The following is a 22,669-nucleotide window of genomic DNA, read 5'->3' on the forward strand; positions in this document are numbered from 1 at the left end:
CACCCTTGCGTGGCACGGCACTCCTTGCGCGCATCAGCACTGCGCCTGGCCAGCTCCACACGGGTCGAGGAGGCCCGGGGTTTGAACCGTGGACCTCCCATATGGTAGACGGACGCCCTAACCACTGGGCCAAAGTCCGTTTCCCAGCATGGTGCTTTTGAGGTTCATCTATGTTGTAACATGTATCAGTACCTTTTACCTTAGTTTTTCTTTTTTCTTTTTTGGCTCCCTCATTTGCTTTTGTTTTGCTCTTTATCTGCTTGTTTTTTCTTTAGGAGGCACCACGACCTCCCGTATGGAAGGCAGGCACTGAACTGCTTGAACCCCAGGCCTTCCCTCCCATGTTGTTTTTGCTCTCTGCCCTGGGACTTCTTGTTTTGTTTTGTTTTTGTTTTTTGCTTGTTGTCTACTCATTGTTTTTACTCATTGCTTGTTTGTTTTTCTTTAGGAGGTACCAGGAACGGAACCGGCCTCCCGTGTGGGAGGCAGGCTCTCCCTTTGTTCCTTTTTAATGCCAAATATATTTCATTGTATGGTAATACATTTTCATCAACTTATGGGTATTGTGTTTCAGTTTTTTAACTCTTAGAATAATGCTGTTGTACATACTTGTGTCCAAGGTTTTGTATGGATATGTTTTCATTTCTCTTGGGGTAAGTACCTAGGATTGGAATTGTTGAGATATATGGTAACTCCCTGTTGGAAATTGTGAGAAACGGTCAAACAGCTTTCCAAAGTGATCTCACTATTTTACATTCTGATCAGCAATGTATGAAGTTTCTAGTTTCTCCCTGTCTTTTGCTTATAGCTATTTAAGTGGTATGGAGTGATATCTTTTGTGAATTTTAATATTCTTCATTTTAATGACCATCAGTATTGAGCATCTTTTTGTGTGCTCATTGGCAATCATTGTATGTCTTTCTTGGAGAAATGTCTATTCAAGTACTTTGCCAGTTTTTGATTGAGTTGTCTTACTGAGTTGTGTAAGTTTTTAATGTATTCTTAGTACAAGTCCCTTATTATGTAATTTGCAAATATCTGTGGGTTGTATTGTTCATTTCTAAATAGTGCCTTTTGAAGTATAAAACTCTTAATTTTGATGAAGTCTTAGTGTATCAATTTTTTCTTTTATTGCTTATACTCTTGTGTCATATGTCGGAAATCTTGCCTAACTTAAGGTCACAAATACTTTTGTTTTCTTCCGAAGAGTTTATAATTTTAAAGCTTACATTTCAGCCATTTTATATTATATTTACTTCTGTGTTTTCTTCTAAAGAGTTTATTATTTTAGCTCTTATATTCAAGCCACTTTCCATTAAATTTTGTGTATGGTAGGAGGAGGGTCTAAATTCACCCTTTTCTGAGTAAATATCCAGTTGTCCCAATATGTGATTTATTTGTCATTCTAAACTCAAGTACTTTCTGCTTCCATTGCTGCAGTCTTAAACATTTTTAAAAGTAGTAAACTTTTAAATGATTTAGTATTTAAATCTTGAATGGACTTTAATTTTCTTTCTTTATGATTTTATAGTTAAAAACAGGCATTAAACAGAAATGACATCTTATTATGTTAGTCTTGGAATAATAAATGCCACATGATTTCAGCATCAGTACATAAAGAATTTTTGGAACTCTGCTCAATTTCTTTTTAATAATGAAAGGTTTTAACTAGAGCAAAGTAAAATACTTATTTGCAAAGCAAAAAGCTAATTTATATGCTTATGGTGTCTTGTATGGCTCTATAATTGTTTTTTGTCTACTGCATTGTTTGTCCAACTAAAATTTTTACATCCTTTAAGACCAGGCTCAGTGCTCAGTGACACTCGGATAATAGTTGATTGACTTTACTGCTTTTTTGGCAGTGGGGGTAGGGGTGTGAGATATATGCTAGTTCCCCAAGCTAGAAGTTCATTTCATTCTAGAACAATGGGGAACTGGGTTAGACCTATTGTGGCATAAAACTTATTAAATTTATTTATGGTTTCAGCTTCTAATTTCCTTAGAATGAGAGATTTTGCCACTGTCTTTGGCACCTTGGGTGATGGCAGGCACGTTACTCTATGCTTAGATTTGTTTGAAGAATAAGTGAAGTAAGAATTCCATATTTTTCTGTATACGCTAAAAAACTGTACTCATTTTGACTATTTTGCCACAATGTTTATAATACTCCATTTTCCACTTCTTTTTCCCATGAGGTTTTATGACCTTTATTAATGATCCTTTAATAGGCTTTGGTCTTTCTGGCTGGATTTGTACCTTGTTCTTTTATCTGTAGGATCTGTTTTTGTTCCCCTTCTCCTAAATGTCCTGTGCTGCTTTTTAGGTGTAGATGTAATAATTACATTTGAAAGTATAGGCATTTGTTGTAATTCTATCTTCCTTTTCTAACTTGGACTTGACTTTTGCCTACCATAGTGTATTGGACTAATGATAAATGTGACTGTTCATTTGATGAGAATTAATTTAGCTAGATTAATTTAGACCTAACTTAACTAGATAATATTTATAAAATGACTTGTTTGAGCAAGCATAAACTATGACATATCCCTGTAAATTTCATATGAATGGGTAATTGCACTATTTTTATTCCTTCCCAAGTTTTGAAACTACCTCTTATTATAATTTATGACTTGTGCCTCAGATGTTTGGACTCAGTAATGGCTGCAATTTTGAACCATTAGAAAATAATAGTAAAAGTTAATTCTCTTTTTGAACTAAACATAAATATAAATTCCAGTGTTTTCTTCCATCATTCTGATAGATCATCTATCTTGTATCCTCCCTTTGAGGCCCCTGTTTTGTAGTATGGATATAATTTATGAAACCTTTTCTCTATTAATGAAGGTTAAGTTTTTCTATTTTTTTTTATTTTTTGCTATTACAAAACATGCTGGTGTGAGCATTTGAAATTAATTACAGGCATTAGGCATAAGTGTGTCCCATCCATCCTTTTTTTAAAATAGGTTTTTAATTTATTTTTTAAAGATTCTTAGATTAGATAAAATGTTACACTAAAAAAAAAAAAAAAAAGCCATCCATCCTTGACAGTGGTTCTCTAAATAGGGACCAGGGATTCTTGTGTCTGATACCCTTTCAGGTTGGTTGAGGTCAAAACTATTTTTGTCAAAATACTTATATGTTGTTCGCTTTTTTTTAACTTACTTTCATGTGGAATTTTCCAGACTTGATGACATGTGACACAGTGTCACGACTCTGCTGACTAATGTGTTTGTATATTTTGGAGTTTGTTTTTTGTTTATTTTCTTAAGAGGTCTAAGGTAATAGGTTTAGAGTATAAATTTGTCCATCTTCAGAGATTAACTTAGTTTGTTCTTAGTATTTCTGTTGGACTCTTGGCTATCTTAGGTTATACCTGTTTATGATCTCTGCAATCTCACTATCCAGTAAATCATTTTGAAGTTCTATTTATATAAGATGGAAATAATTCTTTCAGATTGAAGTAGGTGTTGAGCCTGTTGATTGGTATCTACATAAGAGGTGATACTAACAGAGTATTACAAAATACAAGATAGGGTACCTTGTCTTTTCAAACTAGAAAACATAATGGGTAACCAAGAATACAGTGTATTGTGCTGGTATTGAAGGGGAAAGTATTGTTGTTATTTTTGATAAGACTTTGACAAATTTTTTTCAGTTTTCTTTTTGTGAGTTTCTAGCCTGGAGAGCCATTCACATTAAGGCAATTAAGCAATTCATTCTTATTTTATTAAAGACAGTTTATTGGGCTTCATTTTTTGCATTTATTAATTTTGAGAGAGATATTCGAAACAAACTAAAAAATCTTTTCGGGCACTTTGTATAATGGATCATATTTTCTGATACACAGCATAAATGAAATTATCCTACTCAGGTTGAATTTTTAAATTAATATTTTCATTCCTTCTTTTCAGGTTGTTAAAGGAGATGGGCTGGCAGGAAGACAGTGAAAATGATGAAACATGTGCTCCCTTAACTGAGGATGAAATGAGAGAATTCCAAGTTATTAGTGAACAGGTAAGAAAACCTGAATCTTAAAGTTCACTTTTAAATTGCCTTTCTTTAATCAGAGCAACATAAGTAACAGGGAAGCTTTTATTTTTTATTTTTGCACATTTTTATTTAGGAATTTATTAGATACCACATATCACACTGCAGCTCAGAATTGCCTTTGTTTTAAAACAAGTCTGCAATGATGACTTCTTTAAACTTAATGAGTGTGCAATGGTTAGAAATTAGTAGTGTAAATAATGTGTATGGCTTGTCATAGGCCAAAACGGTTTTTAATTTTTTTTGTTTTCATCAGAATGCTTTTTTAAAAAACTATATTGGTAAGTAGAGAGCATTAGTAGCTTCCCAAATAGCTTAACCTGTTTTTCTTTTTCTTGCATATTCTAGAACATCATGTTTTATGTCCCCATAGTTTCCTTTTTGTGTTAGTAAATTTTTGATATAACACCAGAAAGAATAAATGTTTTTCCAAATCATTATAGTTTTTTTAATAGTTCTATTCATACAGAGCTTATTTTCTCCACAGAGACATTATAATTGATACTGTGATCTTCAGAACACTGTATTCTGAATAAAATCTTTGAGGAAATAAGTTATGCAACTTAATAATACAGTGAACTTGATAATCCTAATTTTAATTTTTTTCCAGAAGTTCTTTTATTTTTCACAACGTGGTTGTAAACCTTACTGTAGAGAATAGTTTTGTAGGATTTTTTGGTGTGTTTATGTGTTGTGTAATTTATATAAAATTATGTTCAGTAAAATTTTTAAAGTGCACAATTTGAATGAGTTTAATGTTCATATTTTTAAATTATCACCATAAATCAAGATGTAAGACATTTCCATCTCAGAATGTGTTGGCATTACCTTTTGAATGTAGACCTTTTACCCTCCTGCTTTTAAATCCCCTTGTATCTACTGATCTGTTTTTTATCCCTATAGCAAGGGTTCTTAACAAGGAGTCCATGAGCTTGAATCGGAATTCAAAAAAACATCATTCTTGTGGGGATGTGTTGGTGCGAGTATGATATAGTTATTAAATAATGCACAGTAATAGCATGGACTTATTAGTAAGGGGTCCGTGGAACAAAAAGGTTAAGACCCCCTGCCCTGTAGGCTTCCTTTCTGTCCCTATAGGTTTGCCTTTGTTTTATAAATGGAACCACAGTGTGTAGTTTTTTGGGTCTTCTTTCATGTTTTTGAGACCTGTCCTTATTGCTGAGTATCATTCTATTGTATAGATTTACCACTTTGTATCGTGTTTGAAGGAATTTTTTGAATCTGAAAAAAAGACATGAAGAGAAATCTACTAGGTGGTACCATAGGATGGTCATTCCAAGAAAGCAAAATATTGCTTGACCAAGATAATTGATAAGAAAACCTTGTGATGACTGGGGCAGGTAGATAAAACATGATTGATATAAAACAGTTAACTGATACAAAGGTCATTTTGCATATACTGTGGGTTGGAGATCAGTGGTAAAATGTCCATATTTTCTGAACTATTTATAAAAGTCATGAATATATCTGAGTGATGACAGATTGACATTTAAGCATCTGAGAAATCTTTAACAGCTCATAACTGTTTATGAAAGGATTTTTCTAGGGGTGGGAAAGGTAAACTTTTAAAAGAGGAAGGGAAAATGTTTTCAGTTGAATTGGCTGAGGATTGTCTGAGGTTATTTGTATTTTTCTCAGTAAAGATGGTAAAGTCATTTGTTCAAAGGGAAAGGAAGTAGCATTGGTGAATTTGGGGATTTAAGCAGGATACAAAAAGAAAAGGAGGTGCTAGGGAGAAAGAAAAAAGTAAAGAGAAAAGGAGAGCTAAGATCCTGCTTATTTCTGGTTATCACAACTACCAGGGTACATAGCAGTCAGTATTAACCATGACGAAATTGGCTTTTCCATTTTGGACCTTATCCAAATTATTTGTAGTCTTCAGTGATTGAAGGGCCCCCTCTGGAATATGAGACCTATAGGCAGTTTCAAATACTATTATATAGCTGAATTTTTCGTGAAAGAATCTCAGAAGGTTAATAGAGTATATATAATCATTATTTATCTGACTTTATTTTGTATCTTTAAATTGTTTATTAGTGTCAACCATTTTTTCCTAATATATGATCTTTTAACTCAACTGTTATTTATTACCACTACTAACTCTTTAGTTCTGACCGCCTGTTTTCAGAAATAGTATACTGTTTTTTCTAGTATCTTATTTCTGTGGTAAATCAAAAGGCTTTCTTTGATTTTTTAACTTTTATACCTCATTCTACTTAATTTACAAAGTATGAATAAAGCAGATTGTGGGGTGGCTACCTCAGGTCAATATAATAAAATAATAACCGTAGCCTATTGGTTACTGATTTATATGCTGGGCAGTATCTAAAGGTATGTATTTCCAGTTTTCATATAAGGAAATTAAAATTTGGAAGGTTCATTATCTTAATAATAGTGAATGAGACATGATTCACACATAGGCCTGCCTGGATCCAAAATTTCCTTCCAACTCTATTAATATTTCACACTAAGTTTTCCATAGTGATTTAATAGATTGTAAATACTGTTCTCCCAAAGGAAGTGATTTATTCCTAGGGAATATTTTACTAGATCAGTTGGATTACTTCTGTCTATCTAAATAGTTGGCTTTTGAGAAATATCATTACCTGCAGAATTTTAGGGGAAAGGTTACAATTTTATTAAATTTATTATATTCATGGTTATCGTTAATTATAGTAGTCTTACTTTGTAAATAACTGGGGGGTATAGTTTATTTACCTCTTTAATTATTTATTTTTGACATTGCAGTTACAGAAGAATGGTCTGAGAAAAAATGGTATTTTGAAAAATGGCCTAATCTGTGACTTCAAGTTTGGACCCTGGAAAAACAGCACTTTCAAACCCACTATTGAGAATGATGATACAGAGACCAGTAGCAGTGACACATCAGATGATGACGATGTGTGAAGGATTTCCTAACAGCTTTAGAAATTTTAGTGTGATACATCTCTCATACAGTTTGGGGGTGAATTGTAAAAATGAAGAACTATAATTTATGTAGTAAAATGCCCCATTAGAAGATGATTTTTTTGGGGGGACTTCAATATGAAGAAAACCAAGAATGTTGTTTTGGGCTGTGTTGAACATTATTTCTTTGTAAATGAATGTTGTAGAAATGAGGACTTTGGTTGATCCAACGTTGACTTTCTTCATCACTGCAGCATTTCTCTGACTAGCAATGTGACGATGTAACAAATGAGATTTTCTCATTTAATAATAAAAAATTGTGTAATGTTTTGCAGAGCTTCGTCTTAAACTGTCCAGGTCTTAAGAAAAAAGGCAGCTTACACTGTTTTGCTTGCAGAGTCATATCTTTTTCGTACAATGGAATCCTCAAATCCACTTTGTGCGCGCCCTCCCTTTCCCCCCGAAAAGGACAATGTAGCATGTTGGCTAAAACTGGAGCACAGTGCACTAAAACATTAATTTCCCGATCTCAACTGTTGTACTAGTCACCCTTTAAAACATAAATTGCTCTTTAGCCATTTGTAGTGCCGTAATGTTACAGGAAAGACTTGCCACACTTTCTTCCAAATTTAAGAGTTGATTTTCAAGAGCTTTATTTGGATATGTTGTCAGACCAGGATTTTCAGAGTTGATGGAAAAGAGTCTTGTGGGAAAACTTATTTTGATAAATTACACATGCAGAAAAACTGATCACATTGACTGGATCTGTCCACAACATGGAAATAAACTGGATTTTCAGAATATTGTCTTTCTTTGTAATGTTCAAGGTATTGGTCTTTAAACGAAACGTACTTTACTCATTAAAACAGAATATACTTTCTTCATTAAAGATGGTGGTTACTTTGTGTTTTGAATAGACTCTTCGAGGAAATTAGTTATGCTAACTTAATACCGTGAAAAAGAAAGCTATGGAAAACAGTCTTCATTATTAATGGCTTCACAAGCATATTTATTGAATGGATGTTAAACAGCCACTTTTTTATTTACTTTTAGAGTCATTTGTTTTATTCTAACGACATATTTTTGGCCCTGTGTATTTGTTTTTAGTTTTTTTTTAGCTTTTTTTCCCTCCCATTTACTTTTAGCGTCCCTCTTCCCATCCCCATATTTAAATTCATATTTTAATTGTAAGTTACAGAATATAAGAGCAGAAATGTTACAGGTTTTTAATCTCAGGTTCTCATCATAAATGTGTGTATGTGTGCATAAATAGGCTTTTCTTTTTTTTTAATTTTTTTTTATTTTTTATTGACTTTGTAATAATATTACATTAAAAATATATATGTGAGGTCCCATTCAACCCCACCCCCCCACCCCCCTATAGGCTTTTCTTTATATGCCAGTCTAATCATCTAAAAATTAAATGTAGAAGTAGCCACAAGAGAACTTAAAGCATTCCTTGATTAAGCTTTGTCAGTAATACTTACTTGAATGTCTTTAGAATTCTTAGATTGCACTTTTGCTCAGTAGGTAATGAAATCTACCACATGCAAACTATTTGCTAAAGCAAAGTAGAAGGGACCTGAGAAATGTGGTTTATTCCCACAGGTTTATATTTGAAGTTTTATTAATTGCTTTCAGAAAAGATTTTCTGTCATATTCCATGTTCAGATGATTCTGCTTTTGTTCCCATTTACCAACATTTAACTAATGTTTATTGTATTTTCATGCATTGTGATGTGGAATGTGTTTAACAGTCTGAGAACGTTTAAAGCTAAGCAAGCATAATTTTAACTTGCTGTCTCAATTACGGGCCTCTAGTGTAGAGTTTGGACTGTATTGTTTGAAAGGGGGTCCACAGTACAGAAACTAGTTTGGAATTTCTGAACTCAGAATAGGCCCCTGGGCTTGGAGGTCTGAAAAAATATTTTGGGCTGCTGTTCTCTGCAACAAGTTTTTTTTTTTTTAAACCACTTTATTGAGATATAAATTGATTTATGATATACTATGCATTTAAACTACATAGAGTATATAATTTGATAAGTTTTGACTTAACGTTTATACTCATGAAACCATAATCACAAGGTAGTGAATGTTACCTTCCACAAAGTCTCCTGGTGTCCCTTCTCAATACTCTCCCTTTATAGCATTTTTTTGGTGTGTGTATAAAATGTAACTAGTGAGCAAAATTCTAACAGTATATACATTTCAAATAGTATTGGAAAATTGTCTTGTTTGATCTTAAGATAAAGGTTAGAATAATTTTAATTTCCATAAATATATTTCTATTAAAGTTGAAATGTAAAATTGTTAAAAAAATAACCAGATTGATTTATAGACATCAGATTTATAGTAAAAACTAAAGTTCAATATATCGGAGGACCTGGTACCTACAAAAATATCTTTAGAACTTTTATGCTGGTCTTGTTTACATGTACTGTTAAGATTATAATAGGGTTAGATAAACATTGATATTTTAGGTGTATTTAGGAATATCATAAATGAATTGTTTTAAAGGAAAACAATTATCCATTGTCCCTAACCTAATCACAAATTTTATTAAAAAGTTATGTTTTTTTTTGTTGTTTTTTTGTTTTTTTAAAGGAGGTACCAGGCAGTGACCAGGACCTCGGAAGCAGGTGCTTAACCACCACTGAGGTGTTACATCCACTCCTCAATGAGAGCTGGTGTTTTCGTTTGTTTTGTCTTTAGGAGTTTCCAGGAGTCAGTTGAACCTGGGACCGACATGATGAGTTTTTATTAGTAGTAGTGTGGCCTAGCAAATAATTTACATATACTTAAAAAAGGCACACGCTGTTCAAAATTTTCTGTAGAGATTTTTATTTTGGCTTATACAGCAAATTTAGGAATGTATTGTTAATGTGCTTAATAGAATATCACTAATTGAGAGTGATGAATTGTGCCTTTTTCTTTTGGGCAGTTGTATATCCTTTATATGTCTTTTATGCCCTGAGATCATAATAGTTACTTGGTTGAGGAGGGATAGGGCATTTCAAACTAACAAAATCTTGACCTCTACTGGTGCTGCAAAGAAGCCTCAGTTATTCTAGTTTGCTATTTAGTATTACTGGCCTTAGAATGCTTGGGCTTATAAAATGTGGGGCTCCAAGGAGAGCTGTTACTGTTTTTTTAAAAAATTTCTCCCCACCCCATTGTTGTTTGCACTTGTTGTATTTGTTCATTGTGTACTTGTCTTCTCTTTTTTTTTTTTTTTTTTTGATGAGGCATTAGAACAAAATCCTGGACCTTCCAGTGTGGGAGGGAGGTGCCTAATTGCTTGAGCCACATCCACTCTGCTTTGTTGTCTCATGTTTTCCTCATGTCTCTTGTTGCATCTGCTTGCAATCTTGCTCTTCTTTAGAAGCACTGGGAACCAAACCTGAGGCTTCCCATGTGGTAGGAGGTAACTCGGTCACCTGAGTCACATCCCCTTTCTTGTAATTATTATTAATACATAATTATGGGTATCATGGGACTCTTGGACCTGAAGAGTTTGTAGTTAAGGGATTGGGAATGGGTACTTCAGTAATCACCAAGATTTGGAGATTTTGTAAGTGTGACTTTCCTTATTTGAGAGACTTGTGCTTTTAGTTATTTGCTGACAGTTTATACCATAAGTTCACTCTGCTTGTTCTTATGTAGTAGTTATTTTGTAGAAACCTAAGCTGACACAGTGAAGTTTAGAACATCTAATCATTAGGTCTGTAAGTACAACAGTGCTGTGGCATGTTCAGTGCAGAAGTGTCCTAACACTTGGTATTTACAGAACTAGTAATCAAAGTAGTCTGCAAGTATTGGAATTACTTGTGAGCTACAGAAAATACTGATGTCTATGTCCCACCCTTGAGAGATTATTTTAATTGGACTGGGTTGTAGCCTGGGCTTTAGAATATATAAAAATCTCCTAGTGTTCCTAATGTTTACGGTATAGTGGAAATAGTCTCACCTGGACTTGAAACCTAGCTCTGTCCCTTACTGGCTATGACCTTCTTCCAGATGTTTAACCTCTCCAGTCATTATTATCTACTTTATAGAGTTTTTGTGAGCATGAAAAGAACTATGAAAAGCATCTGGTATAAAAATCCTGGGCGAATGGTAGGTGTTCCATAAATTAACTTACTTTGCTACTGTTGGTATACTATTCAATCCCCAGGTAGTATATAGGCACATTTTTTTTAAAAACACATGCATTAGATCCTTTATCCACAAACATACGTTACATTTTTTTAATTTAAAAAAATTCATGAACATACGTAAACAATGTATAGTAAAAGTTGTGAACTTAAAAACCTTGCATTGATGTAAAACATTTGTAACATGAAAGCATTGTCAAAAAATATTACTATAGTCTGTATCTTAGATTTAATGTATTTTTTCTTCCTAAACCATATAATTTAAAATAATAGACACATTTTTAAAACTACCTGTTAAAAGATAAGAGAGGCTGGTGCTATTCTAAATAGTTGTAAATGTGTGAAACATGAGTCCTCAGTGACCTGAAACAGCAATTTCTTCTCTGCTTCATTTTACTGAGTATCACTCAGTTATGAATTGAGAGCTTGATAATTTGATAATATTAATCTTTAAAATGAGGTTTAGCAGTTTTCTGAACTTTAGCCATTGAACTTTAATGGGTTGTCATTCTTGTTAACTAAGAAAGATGGGCTTCAGTGCTTTCAAATCTTTAAAAATAGGAGGGCCTCCAATAGTAATATCACTTCATGCTGTTTGTGGAAACAAGGTAAGTGCCACAATTCTAAGCTGGAGTTCATTTGCTACCTTCACTCCATATCTTGAGGTTTTCCCCCATTTTCTGGGATGCCACAGATTAACAAAGTTAATGGATTGGAGAGTTGTAAAGAGAGGGAAGTAACTCTTTGCCTTGCTTCAGCTGCTTTTCCTTTCTTAATGGACACTATGTCGTAGAACAGATCACTAGACTTAAGTGATAGCTAACTTGAGAAAGTTAGCAGCATAACTAGGTGTTAGAGGTTTGTTTTTGTAATGCCAGAGTGCATTTTCTCAACAGGGAATACTCTTGTTTTCATATGTTAATACTGTTTTAATTTGGTTTTCCTTAAAAGGACAAGAAGAGAAAAATTGCAAATAATTGATTAACCCACTGATAACCTAATAAATTTCCCCTCAATTTGAATATGTAGGTATAATGAGCTTACTTGGTGAGGTGAAAAAGTTAAATTTTTTGGAGTTAATTTTTTTTTTAATCTGGATTTAATGTCATGACAGTTTTTTAGCATTTTTAAAATTTCGGTGAATTGAGTGAGCTATTTGGCAGAATAGATTAAACCTGGTCCCTGAGAAGTAAGCTATACAGGAAGGGGGTTTATGCCCACTATCTCTTATGCAATCTATTAAAATGCAATTTCCTTTTTGGAAATTGTTTTCTAAATCAGTGTTTGGCAAAGCTTTTCTCTAAATGGCCAGACAGGAAATTTTAGGCCCCATTGTCTGTGCCCCACCGCTTTGCTCTTCTAGCACAAAGCAGACAATATGTAAATAAATGTATGTGTCTGTTCAATAAAACTGGCTGGCTGGGGCCTTAGTTTATTGATTACTGTTCTAAATAGGCTTTGGGAAGTTTAGTAAGTAAAGGGAAAGTTGGGTTGTGGTATTTGGTCTTTACACCATTATCCATTATTTTTCAGTCTTGGGAAACACTTAAGGAAAATTTTTTTCCCCTTGTTTCTAAAATATGGTATTAGTTATGTACCCATACTAGGATAAAATTTATTGTATTCTAAATTATAATGAAATGCAGTTTTATCAATGCAAGACAAGTAGAGACAAAATGGAAAAACTTCAGTATGACATGGCAGTTTTAAAAGGAAAGACCTCAAAAAAAAAAGTGTGTGTATTGGGGGGGGAGGGAGGTGGGGGATCCAAGTTTTGGTTTTGGAAATTGCTAATAAAAGACTTTAGGTTCCCAGATTTTTGGTGCCTGCGTTTTCAGGTGGCTGCTAGTAGTCAAGGCCCAGATACTGGCTCAGATGGCAGTAGGCGATGGTAGGGTATTGTTAATCTATTAGTGGTGCTTGCTTCAGGCTAACAGAACAAGGTGGAGAGAAAGGCATTACTGTAATTCTTACTGGGGTAGAGTTGGGGGAAAGATTTCTGATGGTAGAATGAAGTGAAATCAGAATAAATGGGCTAGAGATAGGGAACACTTTTCTCAGGGTTCAGTAAAGGCTTTTCAGAGGACGTCGTAGTTGGATTTTAATGCATGAGTAGCAATAGCAATGTTCTCTGAAGGGAGCAGTAGTCATTTAGAGGATCAGAGTCAGTGTGCTTTTAAAATGTAAAGATCATATATTTTTGTTTTTCAGGATGTGACTTTAAGGGAAAAGAATTTTCAATAGTGGTTGTCTGCCTTGGGTATTGATTTTTTTTTTCTCCTGCAGAAATTGCAGTTACTAACCTTGATGATTTTTCAAGCTGTTCTTTTTCACATGGGGGTAATTTTAAAGAGAGGCTAGATTCCCTAGCATATCGCTGCTTGGGTCTCAGAAGGTCCAGGGATCAATTGCTTTGGCTTCAGGATTCTGGACCAGCTTTCTGTCCAAGCTATAGATGCTTATATGCATGGTTCCCCCAAAGATAAGGTAAGTAGAGGGCAGGTAGGAAAGCTGTTTTCAAGTATTTGAAGGGCTGTTAGGAAAAGGGATTAACTAGGTAGTTTCATTTGACTTTAGGAAAGTTACCTAGTTTGTATATACCTTGATTTCCTTATGTGTAAAATGGGATACTACTTAAGGTTATCTCATAAAATTGTTGGAAAGACTAAAACCAACGTGAACTTGGCACATATTAAATGGTCATCAGTATTAGCTTTTGTTATTTCTATTTTGTGTAACTCCATGGGGAGTTACCAAATGTCTAACAAATGTCTGTTGCATGGATGAATTTTATGTTTATCAAGAACTTTTACACACGTTTTCCACTGATCATTGCACCAATTGCTGGGGTATGGTTGAAAGAAGTATTACAATTTCTATTTTTACAAGTTGAAGCTCAAAAGTGGTTAATAATTTGTCCAAAGTCACTCTGCTAGTTTGTGGGTACACTGGAACTTGATTGAAGTCTCTTAATTTCCTAATTCAGTGTTCTTTCCACTATAACGGACCACCTTAAATGAATCAACAAGGGTCAATCTGAGGATGTTGGCAGGATGCAGATATCCTTTGAATGAAAAATCTTTCTGCCAGAGTATTTAAAAATTGGTTTGCCTTAAGAGGGAGGGAGCAGTAGTGAAATTCAAGCAGGAGCTTAGTGACCAGTTTTCATGGATATTGTGAAGGACTTCATGTCTTTGGGGAAAAAACTTGACTTAGACCCTAAGGGCCCTTTTGAAGTAGGTTTTATGACCTTAAGTATATGACATTTTAAAAATTGTCATTTTTCATTATGGCTCATCAAGAAGTCATAAGTAACAAGCTGTTTCTTCCTTGGGTATTCTGTGTAGTTTATTTACCTTGTGCTAACTAGCAAAATATGAGTAATATGAACTGGACTATTTAGCCTTATGGGTATGTCCTGTTTCATTACACAGAATTGAAAAGACATGTTCTCAAGGGGTCAAAATTTAATTGTTAATTTTTTTTTTTTAACCGTTTTGTATAGGACATTGTTAAATGAAACTGGCATTTCCCCCTTTGTTACAAGTAACTGGAGATGAAGAATACACTGGTTACTAAAACTTATTACTGAATTCATGCTAAGACACCAGCAGTTTTACCCACCATTTTATAAACTGATTCAAAAAAGTTATTCGACACTTTGACTATTTCAATACCACTTGTGTTTATTGGCAAACATTCACATAAAAAGAGAGATTCTTCAATAGTGCTGATACTGGATGAATTAGAGCAAAACAGCTACACAAGACATCTGCAGATTCGTTCATCTGTAAGGTAAAGTACAATTTTGCGGATGTGCTGTTAATTTCATATCTGCAATGAAGTATTTAGTACAACAGGATTGTACAAGGACTTTTTTTTTTGGCCTCAGTTAATGTTGGGTTTCTGCAGTTGATTCAATATGATAACTATAATTTGCTTTTGTGACTTTTCATCCTTAATTTGGAAAATCTAACAATTTTTGGCTTTTAAAGAGCCTATTGCATCTTGCTTATAATATTCGATTTCCTTTTGTTAAATAAAAATAAGATGACCACTTGTGTTGGGCATTGCCTGGAGTGGTCCTCTGTTGAAGACATGGCAGACACTTCCCAAGATAAAAAGTGTCCACAAACAGGACTTTTAAGAGAGCAGGAGCAGTCCCAAAAACGTTATAATTTTGGTAACAGTGATTAGCTGATAACCCGTCTGGTAGTGATAATCTATTAAAATTGGGCAAGCATGCCATAGTAACCAATGTATATCTATCCCTTTGTAAGATCCTTCTATGTCATGAAGAACTTAATTGTCAAGCAATTAATGTAACTTCTCACTTGGAAATTCCCTGGTCTTTATAAGCCACTATAACCTGCTTGCCATTTTGAAATTCTCACTCCATGTTCCCCTCCTTGAGATCTTGCTAGAGCAGTCTTTCAATAAACTGCGGCCTTGATTGTGCTGGTTACTTTTTTTGACACTTTAAATTCTTTAAACAGTGGTTGCAAAGTGCTGCTGCAACTTAACTAGCACTGTAAAACTATTTGTAAAACTGCTCTGCTGCTTAAGACACAATGTTAGCTATTAACATCTATATTATATAAAGCCAAGGAAAAGACAGCATTCATCGCACTTGTATTTATTTATAGTTTTACCTGGTTTCTTTGGAGTAGATTCCTCCCTTCCAGGAGTCAGAAAGCACTGTCAGTTTCATCTTTTTATTTTTTTTTTAAGATTTATTTATTTCCCCCCACCCCCCCATTGTTTGTGCTTGCTGTGTCTGTTTATTGTGTGCTGGTCTTCCTCTTGGAGGTATAGTAACTGAAACTGGGACCTCCCATACGGCGGGGAGGTGCCTAATTGCTTGACCTGAGTGTCAGCTTGCTGTCTGCTCATCGTCTTTAGGAGGCACGGGTTATCAAACCCAGGACCTCCCATGTGGTAGGTGGGAGTTGAATTGCATGAGCCATATCCAATTTCTAGTTTCATTTTTTTCAGCATCTTTAGGTGTAAACGGAGAAGCTGTGGAATGAGAAAACAAATCTTCTAATACCCTTATTTTAAGCCAAATATCTACCCTTAAAAATAAGAAAAATATAAATCTATTTTAATTTTAATATTAAATTATAAAGTATTTTGGAGAAAAATTTTTTAAAGTTTACAGGAATTTTTAAAATTATAAAACAAGACACCAAGTATATTTAGTAGTTGTGATGATTTGAACTGTATGTACTCCAGAAAATGTTTAAGATCTAATCCATTACTGTGGGTATGAATCCATAGTAAGTAGGAACTTTTTTTCAAAGATATTTTTATTTCTCCCCTTCCCCTCATTTGTGCTCACTGACTGCTCTCTGTCAGCTCATTTTCTTTTTAGGAGGCACCAGGAACAGAACCTGGGATCTCCCATGTGGGAGGGAGGTGCCCAATTGCTTGAGCCACCTCTGTCACTGCTTGTTGTGTATCTCATTTTGTTTCCTTGTTGGGTTTCCTCATTGCATCATCTCATTGTGTCATCTTGTTGCATCAGCTTGCTGTCTTGCTCGTTATCTTTAGGAGGCACTAGGGACCAAACGTGGGACCTTCCATCTGGGAGGCAGGTGCCTAACTGCTTGAGCCACTACCACGTCCCAGTAGGACCTTTTGATGACTTAACTTCAGTTAAGGAGTGACCCAGTTTAATCAGGATGGGGCTTAATCCTGTTACTGAGTCCTATATAAGTGGAATGAAATTCAGAGTGTGAGAGAAAGCCAAAGGAAGCAAGAACCTGAACATCAAAGGAAAGCAGAAAAGGGACAGACCAGGAGATGCTGCCATGTGCCTGGCCATGTTACAGAAAAACCAAGTACCAAGGACTGCTCGCTGCCAGCCCAAGAGCACCACAATCTTTGGGAAGAAAGCATCACATTGATGATGCCTTGATTTGGACTTTTTCCCAGCCTCAAACAGTGAGCAAATAAATTCCCATTGTTTAACCCAATCCATTTCATGGTATTTGCTTGAGCTGTCTAGGACACTAAAACAGTAATATTTCCACAGAGGTTCAAAGAAGACTTCTGGGCTTCAAAAGTGAAGTTGCAGAGATCATAACAGGTATAACTGAAGATAGCCAGTAAGAGTCCAGTGGAAGTACTAGAAAAAACTGAGTTAATCTCTGAAAATGTACAAAGTTATACCCTATACTTACCTTAGACATCTAAAAAACAAAAACACCCCACAATATACAAATATAGTCAGCAGAGCAGTGATATTATCACATGTCATAGAGTCTTTGGAAAACACTGTACACATATGAGAAAGTGGAAGTGAAAAAAACATAACAATAGCATTATAATGAAAATAGTTTTGACCTCAACCAACCTTGAAATGCTCTCAGAGACTCATAGGAGACCTTGGTACCTACTTAAAAGAACCACTGTCAAGGATGGATTGGATACACTTAAGCCTAATGCCAGTAATCAATTTAAAACATGTCATTCTCTTCTGCACTAAGGCCAGTCTTACTAGACCTTGAGTTCACATATCAAGGCCTGGGTTCACAGTTTGTTCATCTTTGTAACCTCATTACAGCTCCTCATCCATAAAACATATAACAATGTGCAATAAATCTTCATTGAAATAATTCAAAGAACTTTTTAAAACTTTTATTGACTACTAATGGTGATTCTTGATGCTAAACATAATTTAAAGGTCTCTATACTTAGTATATTAAAATAACCATAGCCAATATAAGACTGAAATATTGGGGATGGATGGTGGTTAACATTCCCGTGTACATGCATTTTCTTTTTTCCCCTTTCAATACTTTTTACATTTTTTCTTTTATTTTTAAAGGAGATTTAGATTACATAAATGTTAAATAAAAAATATAGGGGGGAAGTGGACTTGGCCCGGTGGTTAGGGCATCCATCTACCACATGAGAGGTCTGCAGTTCAAACCCCGGGCCTCCTTGACCCATGTGCAGCTGGCCCATGTGCAGTGCTGATGGCGTGCAAGGAGTGCCCTGCCAGGCAGGGGTGTCCCCCACATAGGGGAGCCCCACACGCAAGGAGTGCGCCCCATAAGGAGAGCTGCCCAGCATAGAGAAAGTGCAGCCTGCCCAAGAATGGCGCCGCACACACAGAGAGCTGACACAATAAGATGACTCAACAAAAAAGAAACAGATTCCCGTGCCACTGACAACAACAGAAGTGGACAAAGAAGAACACGCAGCAAATAGACACAGAGAACAGACAACGGGGGGAATAAATCTTAAAAAAAATAAAAAATATGGGGAATTCCCATATTCCTCATTCCCTCCCCCTCCCACTTTCCCACATTAACAACATCCTTCGTTAGTATGGTACATTTGTTACAGTTGATGAACGCATATTGAAGCATTGCTACTAAACATGGACTATGGTTTATATTATAGTTTACACTCTGTCCTGCACAAATTTGTAGATTATGAGGAAATATACATCCACTGTCTCTATCACTACAGTGTCCTGCAGGACAACTCCAATGTCCTGAAAATGCCCCCATAATACACCTATTCTTCCCTCTTCCATCCCTTAGAACCTCTGGTAGCCACTGCTTTTATATCAATGGTAAGAGTTCTTCCATTGCTAGAATAATAAGTCCATAGTAGAATAAGAAGTCTACTTTAGGCCATTATTGATTCCCCAATCTTGAGGATTTGGGATGGTGATGCCCATTCTGCTTCTAATTGAGAGGGAGCTTAGATCCCATGGGGCAGATGAAACTATCTTGCTTGCAGTTTTAGACACTCTTTGTTCCTTGGGATGGGCATTGGCCATCAATATTTCCTTGTCCTGGGCTAGTCCACTGAAATGGAGGGTAGGTGTTTAAATTCTATTGAAATTAAGGGCTCAACTGGCACATGGGTAAACCAAAGATTTAAGTCTCTGGACATATATTATCAAGTATAGTGCTAATTATAGGTTCAAATAAAAGGGGCAGAAGAGCCATGTGTAGAGAACCTATAAATGAATCTAACTCTGTACACTGGGGAGCATAAATTCCAAAGTAAGGCCCACTGACAGGGTTCTGAATTCCTGAGCTGTTTGTCCTACTTATAGTTTCGGGATGTCTCTAGAGCTCTCAGGAGCCCCCCACTATTTGAGGCATTGTTTACTGTGGCAGTCAATGAGATCCTGCTGAGATTTGCATAACCATAACCTCTGGAATGATTTTCTGACTCACTTTGAAATCTCTTAGCCATAAAAACTCATTTGCCACAGAAGGGTCACAACAGTGGCAGGGGAGGATCACTGTCGTGGGGTGTCAGTGATGGGGGGATGCATGGGAAGCGGGTCACCTGGAGCATATCTCTAAGGCATATAAATATGTTCAAGTGGTCATGGGGCATTGTCTCTGTGGGTGGAGATCCACCCAATAACCAAAAGAATATTGAATTCCTATCCTGGGGAGTTCTGCTACATTCTCTTTTAGGACAGCAACAGTCCCCGAGTGCAAGGGCAGTGCCTAGTGAAAGAAGACAGACCGTTATGCCAGCCCCTTGATAATGATTGTACTTATGAACATTTTCTTGTGAAATTGAAACTAGCCTAGTATTATATACTGCCTAAGAGTTGCCTCCTAAAAGCCTCCTTCTTGCTCAAATGTGGCCTCTCTGTAAGCCAAACTCAGCATGTAAGTGCACTACCTTCATCTGGCAGGGAACGTGACTTCCAGGGATAAGCTTCCCTGGCACTGAGGGATTATTACCAATCACCAACTAGCAATGCATTTGGAAAAAGACCTTGGCCAGAGAAATTTTTATTTTACCAAAACCAATGGTGAAAAGATTTTTAATGCTTTGGTGCCCTCAGGTGGCATAATAATTGCAAGGCAACTTAGAAAAAAATACTGCTCTTTTTTTTTTTTTTAATTAAATTTTGAGCCCCATTTGGCTTTAGGTTGCCACTTCTACTCAATAACAAGCCTTTTCCTTTACCTCAAATTATGTTGCACATGTCTAACAAATTGTTTGGATGAATTCCTTTCCCACGTCCCAGTTCATTCTGATACAGTTTGATTGCCTTAATTCACTCATGAACAGTTTCTCACTAAGTCTACTGAGCTGATCAACTATCATATCCCAACATTTCTTACTTTCCTGTTGCCAATAAAAGTTGAGTGGTTCTGATTGTTGAAGTTAGTTTTTTGATGAGCGATAAACTGTGTGCTTGATGGGACTCTGGCCTTGAGCTCAAGACTCTACTGCTTCATGTCATTATGGGTATGCTCTTCTTTTGAGAGCAAACATTTGTTTCATATTGGGAACATCCAGAGTATTTTTGTATTTTCCTCTATTTTAACTTTTTTATTATGCCTGTTTCAAAATTATCTTTTTAGTTTGTAAATTTATGAGTTCATAATTCTTTTTAAAAATTTTAATTAGGGTAGACAAGGAAGTTAAGAGATTATTTAAAAACAAGAAAATGATGGTATACTGCAGAATGAGACATGCACATGGGGCCCCAGGTCAGGTCTTTTTAAAGTCTATTCTCCTCCCCTTTCATAATTTTGGGGTGGGACCCCAGCTGTTTGCTGCTCTGATTGGTTGCCCCACCTTTCATTTCTCATGGGGTCAATGGTGAGGACTTTTGAGGTTATCTGGAACTTTCCCTTGATCCGATGGGATCTCGTGAGTTGAACAGGATCTCATTTTTCCAAATGGAATCTTGTGGCCAGCGTCTCTCAGGGTCTTTCCAGCACCCTTCTTCTCAGGAGTTTTCCGGGTGAGGCAGCCCAGTGCTGGGCCAGCCACTTCCTTCTTTCACTATACTAACTTACCTCCCTCAATTTCTGCTTCAGAGAGTTTACACCCTTATTCTTTTTAACTTATATTTTATTGGTACTTTTAAATTTTTAGTATTTTTTTTTTAAAGATTAATTTTTTATTTCTTTCTTTCCCCTTCCCCCCTCCCCCAGTAGTCTGATCTCTGTGTCCATTCGCTGTGTGTTCTTCTGTGACCACTTCTATCTTTATCAGTGGCACTGGGAATCTGTGTTTCTTTTTGTTACATCATCTTGTTGTGTCAGCTCTCCACGTGTGCGGTGCCATTCCTGGGCAAGCTGCACTTTCTTTTGTGCTGGGCAGCTCTCCTTTGGGATGCACTCCTTGCACATGGGGCTCCCCTATGCGGGGGACACCCCTGCGTGGCAGGGCACCCCTTGTGCTCATCAGCACTGCAAATGGGCCAGCTCCACACAGGTCAAGGAGGTCCTGGGTTTAAACCGCAGACCTCCCATGTGGTAGGTGGATGCCCTATCCATTGGACCAAATCCGCTTCCCTAGTATATTTTTTAAAGATTTATTTTATTTCTCTCTCTCCCTCATTGTTTGCACTCATTGTCTGCTCTCTGTGTCCGTTCATTATGTGCACTCTGTGTCTGCTCATCTTCTTTATAGGAGGCACTGGGAACTGAACCTGGGACCTCCATGTGGGAAGGAGGTGCCCAATCCCTTGAGCCACCTCTGCTCCCTGCTCGTTGTGTCTCTCATTGTGTTTCCTCATCATTGCATCATCTTGCCATGTTGGCTCTTTGTGTCAGCTTGCTGTCTTGTCTTCTTTAGGAGACACCAGGAACCAAACCTGGGACCTCCCATGTGGTAGGAGGGCACCTACCTGCTTCAGCCACATCTACTTCCCATATACTCTTACTCTTAAGGGGGCATTGAAGGGTGCTGGTTGTTCTTTTGTAGCTACTTCCTGCTGGATAGGGGGAGTAGGCCCTACCTGAAAAGGTGAAAACATTCTGGCTATTCTATTGCAGGGGAGGGAAGATGGGCCTGGCACCCTGGTTGGACTGGATGAAATCCCACATAACTAATAAAGCATTCATTCTGTAAGAAATAAGCTTAATTGGAATTTTGAAGATACATGGTCCTACTTAAAGGATAAAGAAGATGGTGGTAGATGGGCCTAAAAAGGGGGCCAGCCATGACCAACTGGATCATTAGGGTGAGAAAGGCCAGGTGCCTTCAGAAGTTTCATCCTCCTAAAGTTGATGGGAAACAGAATTCTTCCATGAGGTTCATATACTGATAACTGAAAGAGTAAATGTGACCATATTCACATGGAACTCCTAGATATATGAAGAATGTGGATGCCCTTCCCAGTTATTATTAAGGAATTTGGCAAATCTGATAATACAGCTTCCTTTTACCCCCCAAATTGTTAAGAGGACTTTCAGATCATTAAGTTATCTTGATGTCCAATATAGAGGAAAGGACCAGAAGTGAAATACTTGCTTTAGGGATGTCCAATTCAAAACCCCTGAACTGGTTCAGAGCAGTCTGAAGAATTTGAAGAGATATTTTGTAGAGATTTACCCAAGTGATTTAAAGGGTAAGTTTGGAAGAACTAAAATTCTATAACTGGAGAAAAGTCTAGGCTAAAGGTATCCACAAAACACACTTATATATGCCTTCTAGTTTTCCCTTATTTAGGTAGCTGTATAAATTGGGATAAATACTCTCTTCAGGTCTTCACTTCCCCACCTGTAAAACAAGAAGAATGTATTGAGTGA

The 22,669-nt window shown here is 36.2% G+C and overlaps 1 protein-coding gene across 11 annotated transcripts in view; it reads left to right on the top strand.

Moving 5' to 3' along the window:
* Window positions 1-7,776, top strand: part of GPBP1 (GC-rich promoter binding protein 1) — a 98,108-nt gene extending 90,332 nt beyond the window's left edge. For all 11 annotated transcript variants that reach the window (XM_058309157.2, XM_058309149.2, XM_058309130.2 and 8 more), the window contains 2 exons: window positions 3,912-4,014; window positions 6,817-7,776. In XM_058309157.2, the coding sequence (XP_058165140.1) occupies window positions 3,912-4,014; window positions 6,817-6,975 (262 nt within the window). In that variant the 3' untranslated portion in view covers window positions 6,976-7,776. The remainder of the gene's footprint in view (window positions 1-3,911; window positions 4,015-6,816) is intronic.
* Window positions 7,777-22,669: the final 14,893 nt, after the last annotated feature.

Source organism: Dasypus novemcinctus, chromosome 2 (assembly GCF_030445035.2).
Source record: "Dasypus novemcinctus isolate mDasNov1 chromosome 2, mDasNov1.1.hap2, whole genome shotgun sequence".
In the NCBI taxonomy this organism is placed as follows: Eukaryota; Metazoa; Chordata; class Mammalia; order Cingulata; family Dasypodidae; genus Dasypus; species Dasypus novemcinctus.